This window comes from Bactrocera tryoni, chromosome 2 (assembly GCF_016617805.1).
Source record: "Bactrocera tryoni isolate S06 chromosome 2, CSIRO_BtryS06_freeze2, whole genome shotgun sequence".
Lineage (NCBI taxonomy): Eukaryota > Metazoa > Arthropoda > Insecta > Diptera > Tephritidae > Bactrocera > Bactrocera tryoni.
In genome coordinates, this window is record NC_052500.1 from 24,408,353 (window position 1) to 24,424,346 (window position 15,994).

The 15,994-nt window shown below is 35.9% G+C and overlaps 1 protein-coding gene across 5 annotated transcripts in view; it reads left to right on the forward strand.

Annotated features, from left to right (window-relative positions):
* LOC120767891 (CUGBP Elav-like family member 2) overlaps positions 1–15,994 on the forward strand; it is a 181,692-nt gene that overhangs the window by 97,519 nt on the left and 68,179 nt on the right. Inside the window, exon 1 of one of the 5 annotated variants that reach the window (XM_040094220.1) lies at positions 7,487–8,084. The exons of the other annotated variants lie outside the window; for them this stretch is intronic. Coding sequence (XP_039950154.1) covers positions 7,574–8,084 — 511 coding nt within the window. The 5' untranslated portion in view covers positions 7,487–7,573. Of the gene's footprint in view, positions 1–7,486; positions 8,085–15,994 lie in introns of those variants that run through there. 5 annotated transcript variants of the gene reach the window in all.

Here is a 15,994-nt window from a genome sequence, read left to right on the forward strand (position 1 = left end):
AATTAATTAAACTTTCGTTAAAACAAATTGAAAAAATATTAAGAGTACATAATTAACTAAAATCTAAATATAAAACCCTTCCAATGCAAGCTAATATGAATTCTTTGTCGGTTCACATCGAAATTTGTGCGGTCAAACACTCATTTCTAATATTCGAAATAGTTTTCTATAATTTTGTTTTTGCAAATTTGATAACATTTAATTAACATGAGACGAAAAATGCAGGCATGTGACTAATATCGCGCACAAATCAACACTTCTGCTACAACAAAATTCGTATACTATTTTTGTTGATTTGGTTTTTTATTACTTTTCTCTTGTTGTTATTGTTCTTATTTTCCAAGAAAAAAATGCATAAAATTTCTTCACCCGAAACTGTGCCAAATTACTTGCACCGCAAGAATATTTACACGTACTTAAATTCCAATAAGATGCCAAAGCTGGCAGCTCTATTTCACTCAAGCACTTATAAACTCAAAAATAGCAACTAAAATAGTTTAAGTGAGTGTGCGGCGAGGCAAAAATGCAACATATCGACAATGGCAGTGTACTGTAGCAACAACAGCAATAATAATAAGAAAAAAAAAACAAAAACAACAATAAAACAACAATTGTAGGACATAAACAAAAACAATAATAACAAGTAAACAGCAAAAACAAAAAAAAAAAGTACAACAAAAACAACAAATTCATATGAAACAACAAAAACAAACACAAAATAAGACCAACAACAACCACTGCGAATGTCATTTTACTGACATCAACCATATTTCAATTTGCCCATTGAGTCAATAATAGCGAGCAAACAAGTGTACGAACCGAAAAGTCGAACGATCAGTCCGGCAAACACTCACAGGCAAACGGTTGGGCTAAAGCAGCAGTTCCGTATTGTTGTATACATATATAAATATGTATATACTCAGATGTACATAACTATATAGCGACGCACATAGCACTTGTGCAAACAGAAATACATAAATACATATGTAGATATGTATGTATGTATGTATATAGTAGATGTGTGTGTGTGTGTATGGATTGTGCCCAAATGGAAATTTTGGCTAAATGCAGCGTTGTATTTTGATAGTTTTTCTTTATACTTGTCGGAAAAGTGGAAAAATATTTTGTACAAAATACTTAATGTACTATATATGACATGTATACATAATATATACATACATATATGGTCACCTAAAATGCAAAATAGCGTAACATCACTTTTCATAAGTTTACAGACAAAAAAACGTGGTAATAAAATTTGAGATTTAGTTAGAAAATGGTTATATATTAGTTATGACACACTCACATTGAAACAAAATTTGAGTTTTGGTTATAAAACAGTTAAATACTGGTTATCATACACTCATAGTTTGGTTATAAAACGGTTATATATTGGTTATTGTATTAGTTGGCGAATTTCGATATTTTGACGATACGCTGTTTTGCATTTTAGGTGACCATATATAAGAGTTTGCATATTTCTCACAAAACAATTCGTGTACCGTTATTTAGCTTCCTCAAAAAGCTGATTTTATACCACCTTAACATTGAAAAATGCTTCCAACCGGCCACTTTAAAATAAATATGCACAAAGTTACCTATTTATAATGTAGTTTCGTATAAATCCAGCTGACAGTTGCCTGCACTTGCATATATGCACACATAGGCACATGTACACACACACACATACCAACCTCCATGTTTACATTTGGTCATGTATGCGATTCTGAAAAGTTCATTGTTGACCAAAACGAACAGCCACTTAAAATGCCTGCCCGCCAACTACACACACACACATATATGCATATCATACGCCGGGCAATGGCCAATAAACACACACACATGCATACATGCAGGCACACGACGCACTTGGAGTACATTAACATGCTCGGATATGCTGCCATTCTCGACGTGATGCAAAGCTGCGCATCGATACAAGTTCGAAAGTCTACTAAATCAATTGTGACATAGCCGAAAACAAATGTTGGCAAGCAGGCGCTATATATATGTACATATATGCGTCCGAGAGTGTGTGCGCAGGAAGCAGACAGACAAGCATTTAGGCAGCGCATAGTCGCGCTTGCTGGTACTTTTGGATAGTTTTTGCTATGTACTTGCGCTGCTTGACCGGCTTTTAGCCAGCCGCCCGGCTAGATAGTGCGCTAGTAGTTGTCAATTTATGCCGCCATCACTTTCACAAAGACATTTTCGTTCGATTTATGTAGTTTAGTATCGCTTGAGTACACTTCTTTGCTTTGCCTTCATGCTTTTCGCTTTTGCGCATTTTCAAGTAGTAAACAGCCAGAGCTTCGAGGAACTGCGAACATTCCAAGTAAATTGTTTGTGTATCTGTATATTGTAATGGGATTTACATTTGTTTGTTTTTTAATAAATTGTACGCCGTTGCACTGTTGAACTTATAAATGTTGGATAATCACATTCTCGGCATTATTTAGATCACAGTGCAAACCGTTGGACTTTCTGGAAAGCAAGAATTTCGTTTATTAAAACATCTCAGCTCATTCTGTAAAATGTTTATTTTATTTTATATACCGAAACCACTTAGGAATACTAGAAATACGATTTTAAGTCCGTTAACTTAGAAATTTCTACCAGCTGATTAGAAAGCGAATCTTTATCACGACTTTTTGGTAAATCATATATTTTTATCTTCTTATAACCATTGATTTGGCTAACTTCTTTCACCAGTACTATAATACCCTTCACAGATGCACAAGATTCTATATACGAACCTGATTTTTATCGGTCAGTTTGTATGGCAGCTATATTTTATAGTGGGCCGATCTAAAAAAAATTCTTGGAGGGGGTATCGCTACCTTGTGTGATAATCTGTGGCAGTTTTCGTGAAGATTACTTGTCAACTAAGAGAGCTTTCCTTACAAAGATATAATTTTGAACGATCAGTTTGTATGGCAGCTATATGCTTTAGTGTGTCGATCTGGAAAATTTCTCGGATGGTCGTACCGTTTCTTTAAGCAATAAGCTGTGCCAAATTTCGTGAAGATATCTCGCCAACTAAAAAAGTTTTCCATACAAAGACATTATTTGGATCGTTCAGTTTGTATGACAGCTATATAAGATAGTGTGCCGATCTGAAAAATTTCTTGGGAGATCACACAATCGCTTTAAATAATAATTTTTACCAAATTTTATGAAGATATCTCGTGAACTAAAAAAGTTTTTCGTACAAGGACATAATTTTGAATGGTCGGATTGTATGGGAGCTATATGATAGAGTGATCCGATCAAAACAATTTGTACAAAAAATTATACTATTTTTTTAAATAATAATATGTACCTAAGTTTGTGAAGATATTTCATAAAATAAAAAGTTTTCCATACAAAAAAAAATATTTTGGTTGTTCAGTTTGTACGGCAGCCATATTCTATGGTAGACGGTTTCCACAAATCAGCAATTTCTTGGGTAGAAACGGGCTTGTGCAAAATTTCAGAACCATTGCTCAAAAGCTTTTATAGGAAACGTCGGAACTCCTTCTACCTTGTATCACAAGTGGCAAAATACCCTGTTCGAATATAAAATCGTTACAGTCATCTTAAGTGTTCAATTCTGGAATTTTTGCTGTGAATTTTGATACCACTGCACAAACGAAGGGCCCTAAAAAATTTAACAAATTTTTATGGGAGAGTTTCAATTGTAGAAAAATACTCTTTGATTTACTTACCTATCAAAATTTTGAAAATCAACTTCCTATCGAAGCAACTGTAGTTACTGATGTAGCCACATGATACCAGGCAGCTCAGTTTGCTGTGCCATCATTTCAGTAATTCAATATTTACTTATAATACTCAGGTTATAAATTAGACTTTAATACGAGCGTATACGAATGCTTTGTAACTACTATGTTCCGCAACTCTCTATAATCTCTTTTATTTGTTCTTCTCTAATCGTCTTCATTAGGTGCTAATGAGGCACATAAGCACGCGGTTGCCATTGTCCTCGGCTCAATTCGGTACTTTTTTGTACGCTCGATGTTATTTTAACTACTTTGCTTTTTAGCACTTCTGTGCCAATATGTAATACTCGTCAGCAAAACAACCAAAGAGTGAAAACGGCACAGCATTTCGAGAAAGCTCAGTGGTCACTGGTTGCTTACTAGGGTGGGTGATAAGAGTTTGTCGCGAAACAAAATTTAGTAGTTTTTTGGTTTTTAATCCAAGCATTTGCATTTTTCTAATGACAGTTTAATATTAATGTATTTTCAAACCAAAAATCATTACAAAGAGATTAAGTTTTAATTTTGGAAAAACATGCGCAATAATATTACTCAAAGTATTGTTCATCCTAAGCAGTGTGCTTTTACAATCTTTCTGGTAATTTTTCGGACTACATCCCGAAATAGCTGTACCAGCTTGGCGGCCAAAGATTGATTGAAGCCAACTTTTGATATTTTGTTCTATTGCTAACCGTATTCCAGTGAGAGCGTTCCGAAACAAATGGTAGTCAGAAAAGGCATGGTCTGGTCTATAAAGCAGATGAGACGAAACTTCCCGGAATCTGTTTTCCAAAAGTTTTTAACCGGTCTTCCAACATGAAGCCAATCGTTGTCGTGATGGAAAATTATTGCCGCGGGTCTAGTTGCGAATTAGGGCGTTTTTCGGCAATTACTCACTTCAATTTGTTGAGTTATTGTATGTAGCATTCTCCATTAATGTTGTCACCTGGTGTTAGTAGCTCAAAGAACAGCATGCTCTGGTGATTGCACAAAATACAGAGCATTACCTGGGCGTCAAGTATTTTCAGCGTTCTCTTTGATTTGGCTGGTTGAGTAGGTTTCTCACAAAATATATGGCTAAGTGTTGTCGTAATGGATCTAGTCTTCATAACAGGTCACAATTCGATACAAAATCTATTTCTTTTTGTAACGCTCAAGCAGCATATTTGACTTTCAAAATCGTATTTCAAAGTATCTTTGCTCAAATCATAAGGCACCCAATTTTATTGCTTTTGAATATATCCAGCTATTTTACATATTTCAAAGTCACTGTTTGAGTGACTTCCAAAGATTCGGCGAGCTCTTCTTGAATTTGGCAACAATCTTCTTAGAGACATGCTTCTCTTCCTCATCTTCACACTTTTTTGGCCGCCCGGGGTGCTCTTCGTCTTCCAAGCCAAAATCAAGTATTAAAAATCGTACTAGCCGCCTTTAACTCCTTAGTCCAACTAGAACATACATAGGTGGATAGTTAAAGTGGATGTCTGAGAACACAACTCGGCATTTAGAGTAGCCATTGTGTAACCATTAGGACAAAAATCGCCTCACTCTATTATATTCTCCCTGAACCACCCTGTTCTCCTGATGAAGTTCAGCAATACAAAAAGTTTTATTTCTGTAAGCTTGGAGAGATCATCAATAAATCCTCAAATGCGATTTTTTTACCAATACGAAGCCTTACATTCATACATATAATGTTCCTAAGTCTGTTCTTCTTTCACCCCCTGACAGCTCCTACAATATGTAGTCTGTGTCATTACTTTGAATTTGAATGAACTTTGTCAGAAGAAGATGGTTTTCTTTAATGGCTATAATATGCACATGGAAGACTTTTGTTGTGACCTGGAAGTTAAAAGGCGTTCCCACTCCATTATCTATTTTGAGCCCATCCGCCTTCTTCTCTTCACAGTCTTCTCTCAAAGTAAGTGCAATATTGGAGAACTGTTTTAAGTTATATTCTTTAGGATTTCGAATATCCGTGGTATTGGATAGAAACGGGAACTTAGGGAGTAGGATGCCGTCATTATTAAAGACGACTGATAGGGAGGATTTGCTCAGTCCAAAAGTTTACTTCGCTTGGTGGCTAATCTACTGGCCCAAAACGTGAAATTATCTGCTCATCGAGGTGTTTCCTCAATAAATACTTTGATTGATGTATGGGAAGTAGTGTCGCCTTGTTGAAACCAGAAGCCGCCGAGATCACGAGCTTCAATTTTAGGCATCAAATAGTCGATTATCATGGGGCGATAACGGTCGCCATTGACGATTACGTTCTCACCGCCATCAATTTCAAAGAAATATGGACCGATGATTCTCCCGGCCTACAGACTACACCAAACTTTTGTTTTTTCTGTATAAAATGGATCTCTTCTGGTTAATTTTCATCCCAAATGCGGCAATTTTGCTTAATTAGTTACCTATTGAGCCAGAAATGGGCCTCATCGCTGAACAAAATTTCGAAAACTTAGAACTTTTCAAGAGCCCATAGTGCGAAGCTTGGGAAGTTATACCGGCCTCTGTTCTTGCACGAGCTGTGTTTAGTACCCTTTCAACTTAATATCTAGGCGTATAACGCGTCAAGACGTTCCATACGTCAATCCGAGTTGCTGCAACGGCGCCGAATCGACTTTCCACGGTCTCCGTGCACAATCACAGCTACAGCTCTTTACTGCATGCTGGGCGTGGTCTATTTGGTCGAATATTATCCACTAATGAATGCTAGGTCTCAAAATGTAAAAAAAAAACTATTAAAAAAGTAACTCTGCTTGGATCAACGGTTTTAGATCTAATAAAACTTTGGCGTTATCGCGTGTTTTAAAGACCAAAACAATTGAAAACTAATATCATAAACACGTTTTTCTTGATGAATGATTTATGTAACTGTTCACAAATATGCTTGCATACGTACATATATCAATCATATTTGTGTATATATTTAGCCTTCTTCTCCTTCTTTGTACATTTCCACTGGCTTTGCTGGGCTTTCTGGCCACGTCATAGGGTGCACACTAAGTATTCAACCTGTTCTTAGACAAATATTTGTACACGCTTTCAGTGGCCTACCTTTGACGACACAATTTTAACCTCAACTCAATAGCACACACAAAAACAGAAAGTACTCAAAGCAAAAGCTGATTAAACAAAACATCAAATAAGGCTTAATGCGACAATTGAATGAGCAAATTAAAGTGCGGCACATATTGAAATGAAATTACTTAGTCAAATATACGGAGGAAATTAAATAGCACGAAATTGAAAAATAATGACGATTATAATTGGTTTAATCAACAGGCAGGCGCACACAAAATATCACCACAGACGCTACGTGCGCAACGTGAATATCGCCAAACTGCGTGCAAATGGCATTGCGAAATTGAAATTCACCACACACGCACACATGCATACATGCAAACAGATTTTCATACACACACATACATACATACAGATTTTTATACACATACACACACATATATTTTCATATATAAATACATATATTTTTTAATGCAAATATTTAGCTACACTAAAGAGCGCAGCGCCCAAGTACGTGCAGTGTGAAAATTAAAAAATAAATACAACAACAACAACGAGTGAAATAAAATAAATTAAAAGCCATAAATAAGTGCGTGCAAATAAACGAAAAAAGAATTAATTTAACAGATACAGTGTTGAAACAAAATTAAAAAAAAAATTAAATAACAACAACAAAGTAACAAATATTACCAAACTACAACAACATTGTGGCAGCAAACAAAATTTAACGAAATTAAAACACACATACACACACAAACAAAGAATTTGTTTAACGCAGCAGGGCCGTAATGAAAAATCCGAACAGGCTGGAGAGCCCGACGCCAGCCAACCAGTGTGGCAGCCCCACCACTGCCAACAGCCTGCTACTAGCCAACAACAGTAACGCCACTTCCAACGGCAATTCCAGCAGCAGCGCCAACAGCAACAACACCGCCAGCATTCCCAACAACAGTGGCGTAGCAAATGACGCGATTAATAACAGCATCACCACCGGAAACGGAAGTGGAAATGTTAACGATGGCGGCAGCAGCAGCGGCGGACACATCGTTGACGGTGGCAACGCCGGCATGATGGGTGGCATTGGCGGCGGCACTTTGATTTTAACAGCGGCCATGCAACACCACAAATCAAACGTGCAACACCGCCACTCACCACCTAACAGTTACAACAACAACAACAGCGGCCACAATAGCAACAACTTGAACAGCACCACCACCACAAATGGCCATCAGCTGTATCCGTCGATATCGTCCACATATTGGCTGCCGCCGCCAAATCCGGCGCCATATTTAGTTCCAGGTAATTAGCGCAATTCGCAAATAAGCCAATAACAGCAACAACCAATTTGACCATTGCTAGCAAACACAAACGAAAGTACGCACACATGCACAGATATACACAACTCACAACTGTATGTACTTATATGTATATGTATACAACAATACCGTAATTTAAAGGTACGCGCTCATTGTGGCCGACCCGCCCATTTTAATGCGTTAGTGGGTGTGGGCGGGGAGGGGGCGAGACCCGTTAACAATACACCGCAAATGCAACTAAAACAACATTATAGCCAAACAAATCGGCAGATCCGTTATTAAATTTGTTGTTCTTGTTATTATTATTGTTGTTGTTGCTGTTGTTGTTTATTCAGATTAGTTAGTTTGCTTTGTATTGTGCGCGAGCGGAAATGAAAGTACAAAATCGTTGTTAGCCGGCTGGCAAGCACAAAGTTCATTGAAAGTCCGCGCAACGGATAAATAAACAAATTGCCAAAGCGCCAAGTGTGCGGCGACAGCGAGGTGGGGCGGTGGAGAGCTTTAGTTAATAGACACAGCCATTTGTTAGCTTATGTGCACATTATGCCCTTGGTTTTTCGGATATCCGACATTAAAAGGAATATACAGTGGCCATTTCAAGGGTTTCCAGGGTTTTTTGAGAGGTTGAAGCAAGCGCATTTAACGGTAAAAATAGCAATACTTGATTTAAATCATATAAAATGATTTTTGACGCTTGAAAAATATATTTCTTTCATAACTTTTGTAATAGTGTCAAAATCTGAACCTGAACCTGGTTATTTTGTGAGAGAGGCAAAATCTGAACCCAACCACGGATAGCAAAATTACATCAAACTGAAATTTTTAAACTTCAAAACAGCATTGCCACTTTTATAAGCGATTCCTCTTCAGAAAATAAGTAGTCATTCACTTCCTTCTAGATTTTTTAAAGAGTGGTATATCCATTTATATTTACGGAGACTGGAATGCACTTAGGTTGGGTTAGTATATGGCTAATTGCTTACCAAAGCGGGGTATCACACTTTGAATGTTACGCACAGACCTTTGGGAAGGTGAAAGGTGAATGAAAAACTCTTGCACTTGTATGTTGTTGTTGTAGCGACAAAATTTTGCCGGGTTGCCAGTCCTTGGCCGGATAAAAATCCGTGTCCGTTCCAGTTACGTAGACCCGACTCTCGTGGAAATGAGTTGTATATCAGCTATCGTACTTGGATATTAGCTATCGATAAAACGCCCAGGACTTATCACAAATCAGCTTAGAGTGTCTTTTCAACTGGCTGTCTAAAACGAGGAGATTTTGGCTTGATTCGGCAAAAGCCGGACATTCCAGACGGAAGTGTTACGATAATGCTATCCCATCTCCTCAGCTGGCATTCGATAAGATATTCTATCTTACTGCATTAATCCCGATCCAACAGTGTCCGGTTTGAACTCCTGCATATATTGAAAGGTGAACCTTGCTGAAAGGGAAAAGTTCACAAAACCTCTTCCGATTTACCCAGCGACAGAAGAACCTTACGACTGCACAACTGCCTGGTAGTTGACCAACATTTGTTGAGCTAGTCTGAGACCCAACAGCTCAATAGTGTAGCCCAAGAAGCCAACGGAGATTCTACCTGTTTCCGTTATTGCAACTGATATAGCTTTTCTAGCAAGCTTATTAGCCTTAGTCAGTCTATACATAGGATAACTCCATAGAAAATATAGTGAATTAGATGCCCTTAAGCTACTTCAGCGTCTTTTTTATAATCTCTTAATAATGTATAACATAAGTACATATTCATAAATCGTTTCTAGAATCAGATTTTTAAACTTCGAGAACCCAAGAAAAGTTAAGGTGGGACAAAGCAATCACCTGCTCCTCTTTCTTCCCATGTTTCGTTCTCAAATATCTAATTCTAAATACATATATACACATATAGGTCGATTTAAATTATAGTTCCCCAAATGACTTCATTATTATAACCTCAATTAACTAACAAAACACGGACTGACGAACGGATAATTTAGTTTTGGAAACGGAAAAAATGAAAGAGTGATAAATTTAATTACACATTTTTTGTGTGCTTCTTCTGAAAGCTTTTCCCATCTCGTCATTATCATTATCAACTTCGACTTTTACTGGATACTCTTTTTTCTTTCACAACTTCTGATGTCAAAGTGCTTTATAGCCAATATGCCATCTTATAATTGTTTGATCGTTCTATAAAATATGTTAAAAATCTCTAATAATCTCCCCAACTTGTGCTAAAAGGACGTTTTCGAAAAAAGTTTTCTTCACTTTTCCTTAACTTCCTACAATATTATAATTTATTTGATAAATCACATCACTCAAGTTTCTTATTATAATCTCAAAACCCTTCTTGAATGCTCGATGATCCCGAATACATAGACCCACGAACCTGTCCTAAGCAAATATGTGTAAAACTTACTTTATGCAAGGCTCTTTAATCTAAGAAACTCTATCGATAACTACGAAATCTATTCTGAATAGTATCCAGTCAGTAAATGTTGATCCCGCTACACAACGCTGGTTCAGAAGACTTTTGACCTCTACACGGATGAGACTAGAATGGAACGGCGCTGAAATGACCAAGGAAATCTGTAGAGGTCCTCTCTCTTAGGTAGACTGCTATTTCCGCTTCTATGGACGTTAGCAGTGAATGAACTGCTAAGAAACTTTGAAGGCAAAACCCCTAAGATAGCGGCATATGCGGATGACATTGCCATCTTAATAACGGGTAGGTGTCTACTAGCTTGAAAAAAAAAAAAAAATTATGATTTTTTTTTTCAACTCTTACTCCCTCAAATATTAGTGATTGACAAACAAAAAATCCTCCTTCAAGCCATTCGCCGTAGCTTAACTCTAAGGGATCGCTTTTTTTTTTTAGGTTCATATACATTTAACATAAGAATTTTCGTTTTTTTTTATTCAAACTAAAATTTCTTCAACTAATTTTCGTTTCTAAAAAATAACCATCGCATATTCAGAAAGTTCACTTTTCAAACTTTAAAAATTTTCGCGCTTTTTTATAATCAAAATTCCAATTATGTTTCAATATGAGTGGTTTCTGATATATCGCTTTCCTCCGCCTGTAAACTTATGAAAAGTGATTTTACATTATTTTGTATTTAATGATATACAGTTAAGCTCAAATCGACTTCTGTTCTCTGAAGCCAAATTTTAACCATAAAAAGTCCGTTATATACATACATACATATTTAGAAATGAAACAAACCCATTTTCAAATAACTTTCACGGTCCATAATATAGGTGTGTAGATTGGTATATGTACATTTATGATCACAGTATTCAATTTTGTACATACTTGTATGTATATAATGTATGATGATCATACATATGTACATATGATAGTTATATAAGCATATGTATACTCATAATACACCCCTTTTTACACACACACATTTAAAGAAATAAAAACAATAACTTCAATTTACTTGAAAATAAAGAGCAGCTTTCGGTTTAATTCTTTTCATTTTGGCGTGAGCGAAAACTCTAATGAATTTCATATATACCTACATACATATTTACATTATATGTATACATTTATATGTATAATACACACAGCATATGTATATTGAAATGTTAGTACGCTTGAGTGCATCGAGCTAGGCGCGTATGTAAATGTCAATATCGGTAATAGCGCTCGTCTGAGATGGTTTAATATGCAAGTCATGTTCGATTTGGTTGCGCCTCACTTACGGTTACATTGCTGGGACAATTTGCCTGCGCATTGTCGTTTCACAGAAACACACATACACACACATGCTTACAAAGAATTTTATTGTCACTATTTATAGAAAGAAAATATGTAGAAATATTCGACCAGAATAGGCCAACTATTTGCCGCAGGTAAACTTTTAGTGAGCTTACTACCACATACATATATAGACGGGTGTATAGAATAATTCTATGTATGTAAGCAATAAACATAGAAATGAAAAAAGAGAAAACGAAGCGCGCCATTAGTGATACACTTTCAACAAAGCAGAATAAACAAAATATTAGTATTATTACTTTTCGTAGTAAGAAATAAATAACGCGTTTATACAGAAAATTTTAAAATAAACAGTCAATATTGACAACAGATAGAATTTACACCACATTATTGCCTGTCGATGTCGGAACGGAGCAAGTGTGACTTCAGTCCAATGAATACCATTTCACATTCACATGTATATGTATATGTAGATAAAGCTCAAGGTCTCTTGAAGTTATTTTCTACTACTTCTTCTACAATATCTGTTGGGTCTCAAACAATAATAAGTTTATCATAACAATTAGTAAATTAAAAATTTAATATTGAACAGGTGGCAACCTTCCAACTCTCAAAATTATTTACTACTGTAGAGCTTCTTCAACCTCTATAGCTTATCCAATCATAATTAGTTTATTATACCAATTTTATTAGATTAAAAATTTATTGTTAAACAGATGGCAACCTTCTTTATTCGATAAATTACTTAATACTACACAACTTCGTTAATTTATACTATAGGCTAACCAACCATAGTTAGTTAATTTTACTAATTTTATTAAAATCAGATTTTAATTTTAAACAGCTGGCAACCTTCTTCATTTGCTATTATAGTTACCACCATACAGTTTTTTCAACCTCTACAGCTTAACCAACCATAATTTGTTTAGTATACCAGATTTATTAAATTAAAAATTTTATGTTAAATAAGTGGCAACCTCCTTCATTCGCAATACTATTTACTACTGTACAATTTTCGTTAACTTCTATAGATTAACCAACCATAATTTGTTTATTATACCAATTTTATTCAATTAAAAATTCAATGCTAAACAGGTGGCAACCTTCGTCATTCGCAAAAATATTTTATGCTATAATCTACCTACAAGTTCAATAAATTATAAAGTTGCAATTAGTTTAGAGCATGAATTTTATCGGATTCGACTTATAACAAAGGTGGCAACGCTTGCCATTTAATATGTTTAATAATAAGCCTTCTCAACCCTCACAGATTGCTACTCCCACCCCGTTTTGAGTCCAGTCAGTTGCTTGGACTTAAAAAGTTAAACAGGTGACAACCCTTGCAATAAAGCTTTTTTAAATATTAGCCTTCTTAACCTTCCCAGATTGATGCTTTCCACCTTTTTTATAATTACTTTTTTGAACATAAAAAGTAGAACAGGTGGCAACCTTCTAAATTTAATTCTATTCAATTCAAATAAGAACACATGTGGCAACGCTTGCCATTAATTATTTTTAATATTAAGCCTTCCTAATTCTCTCGTATTGATATTCACACACCGTTTTGGGGCCAATCAGTTTCTTTTGCTTTAAATCGTGAAACAGGTGGCAACCCTTGCCATACAATTTTTTCAAAAATATGTCTTCCGAAATTTCCAGCATGATTATTACTCGCTACTTTAAGACCCATTAGTTTCTTGGACATAAAAAATATAACAAGTGGCAACCCTTGCCAAAAAACTTTTTCGAAAACTTACCAGTTTGTTCTTACACGCCATTTTTTGTCCAATTAGTTTCGTGGACATAAAAAGTAAAACAGCTGGCAACCTTCTAACTAACAGAAGAGGACTTCAGTCATGTGTCAGTGTTTTGGCGCTCTATATACTATATGTCGTGACGTCATGGCATTGACTTATTTTCATTGCTGGACCTCAAAAAGAAAACGAGTGTCGAACGAACATTTACTGACCTTTTTGTAGATTTGCTGTAAAATCTATGTAATTACACTTTACTAAGTGCAACAAGCCATACAGCACCTGAAAACCTCACTTTATTAGAACAAATCTTTGTCGACCGCTTCATATTAAGAAATGCTTCCATTAATTAGCATTTGGGTAAGCTACTTTTTTGACTCAGTGATCTGAACTGATGATCAGAAGAAATTTTCTTATGTGGGTACCTTGAATGTATACTCTGTACTGGAAAATAACCTAGGAAAGACTCGATAAAAACGTTTGGTGAGCACGTTATTGGTAAAATTATGTCGGCTAATTTAGAAAGAAATGGTCATTCGACATGTTAGTCTTCATAAGACGCAATCAGTGTTGCCACATGCTTGAAATACCATACAAAATGTGAACGCAGCAGAAATTGGTGAACTACGAAAGCCAAAATAATGGAGATTTCTTTGAAATATGAAGCATTTGGCGCTAAGAAGACACCCTACATATGAAAATTGACTTATTTCTACTTACTTATATGTATGTATATCTCCTCTCGATCTATTGTGTGTCTAATTTAGTTAAAATTTTATGCACCTTGTCAGCACTCATACACAATAGTTGTAAATATGAAATTCAAATGCATGCATGCATTTATATTTAGGTGCCTTTGTTGCACTCGACCGCCACCAAATTAGTAATGCAATCGAAACAGCACACACAATTGATTTGAATACAAAATTCACAATATTATCGCGACAAAATTCTATTACACTCTACCGGGACAAGTGGACACTCATTTGTAGCTGCTAACTGCATTATGCATAGCCGCACCGACACACATACCTAGGCACATATTTACTCACACACACATGCTTGTATTTACGTGCACACAGCAATCAGCAAGTGCACTTTTCCGGAGAGGCAACGCTCTATGCTCGGTAGGCGTACCTACACACCTAATTCAATTCATGCAACAACCATACTGGCAACAACAACAAATTTGTCGTTATGAATTCATAACAAATAAGAGTATTGTGAATATTATGAAGTTGCATCAGAATTTCAGCAAAAGTTAAACCCTAGTACTACATGGGTGTACTACAACGGTGGCCAATAGAAGTCCGAGTGTCGTGTAGTGTTGTCTATGCGTCCAACGCGCTACTTGAACACTGTCGGTGGGCTTGTTCGACTAAATGAACTTCTGGTTGTTAAACAATGGTATATTTGGGGAATACATGAAATTTCAGTGGCAATCGGCAATGCATGCCGCCACAGTAAGACCTGTAGCCGGTTGCGTTTCATTAACTGCAGACAATATATGCACACCAACACATACACAAACGCATGCACACGCATATGTGTGGCAAGCAATATTTGGTATGTACCGAGTGCAAAGCGACAACAATGGAATATTTTCTACCAACATAATTTGTAGTGGCGTGCAATGGCATTGTGTAATATTTTCACCAGTTTGTTGTGTTGAACTTCCATTTAAATGTGCGCAAATATTGGTGTGAGCACCACCACCAGCAGAAGTGGGCTATGCAAACATGAGTTGCACGCATGCGAAACCGAATACTCGGTCAGATAGAGAACAGAGCAAATTCATAAACTCTCACATTTGTATTTATTTATTTACTTATTTGTTGTAAAGCACACACACACACATACACACGAACCATGCTGACTGTGCCTTGTGTTGTTGCTAAAAAGTCACATCGAAGGTTATACTAAAAACTCAACAAACGAAAATAATATCAACACGCCACCAACACCAGTTACACCGAAAACTTTTTGTGCTCTCCGATTGTTTTTTTTTTACAGTTGTTATTTTCCGTTTTTTGTTGTTTAATTAACACGTGTATGTGAATTTCCACAACCCACAACTTGCTGGCAACTATAAATACATACATATATGTGTGTGTGTGTGTATGTGCGTGTTAAAGTTTAGTAAATATACTTGTATGTATGTGCTCGTGATTGAAAAAATATACTTATGTATGAAAATATAGCAATTTAAGAGCAGCTTAAAAGCAGCGCTTTCTGTGCGAGCACTAGTCTCTACTAGTTTTCGGTTAAAAAAATAATTGAAAATATTTTCATGCATTAAGAAAAAATTTAAATTTTTCATTTAATCCTTTTATCTTATTATATATAAAAATTACGTGTCACGTTGTTTGTCCGCGATGGACTCCTAAACTACTGAACCGATTTTAGCAAAATTTACAGTG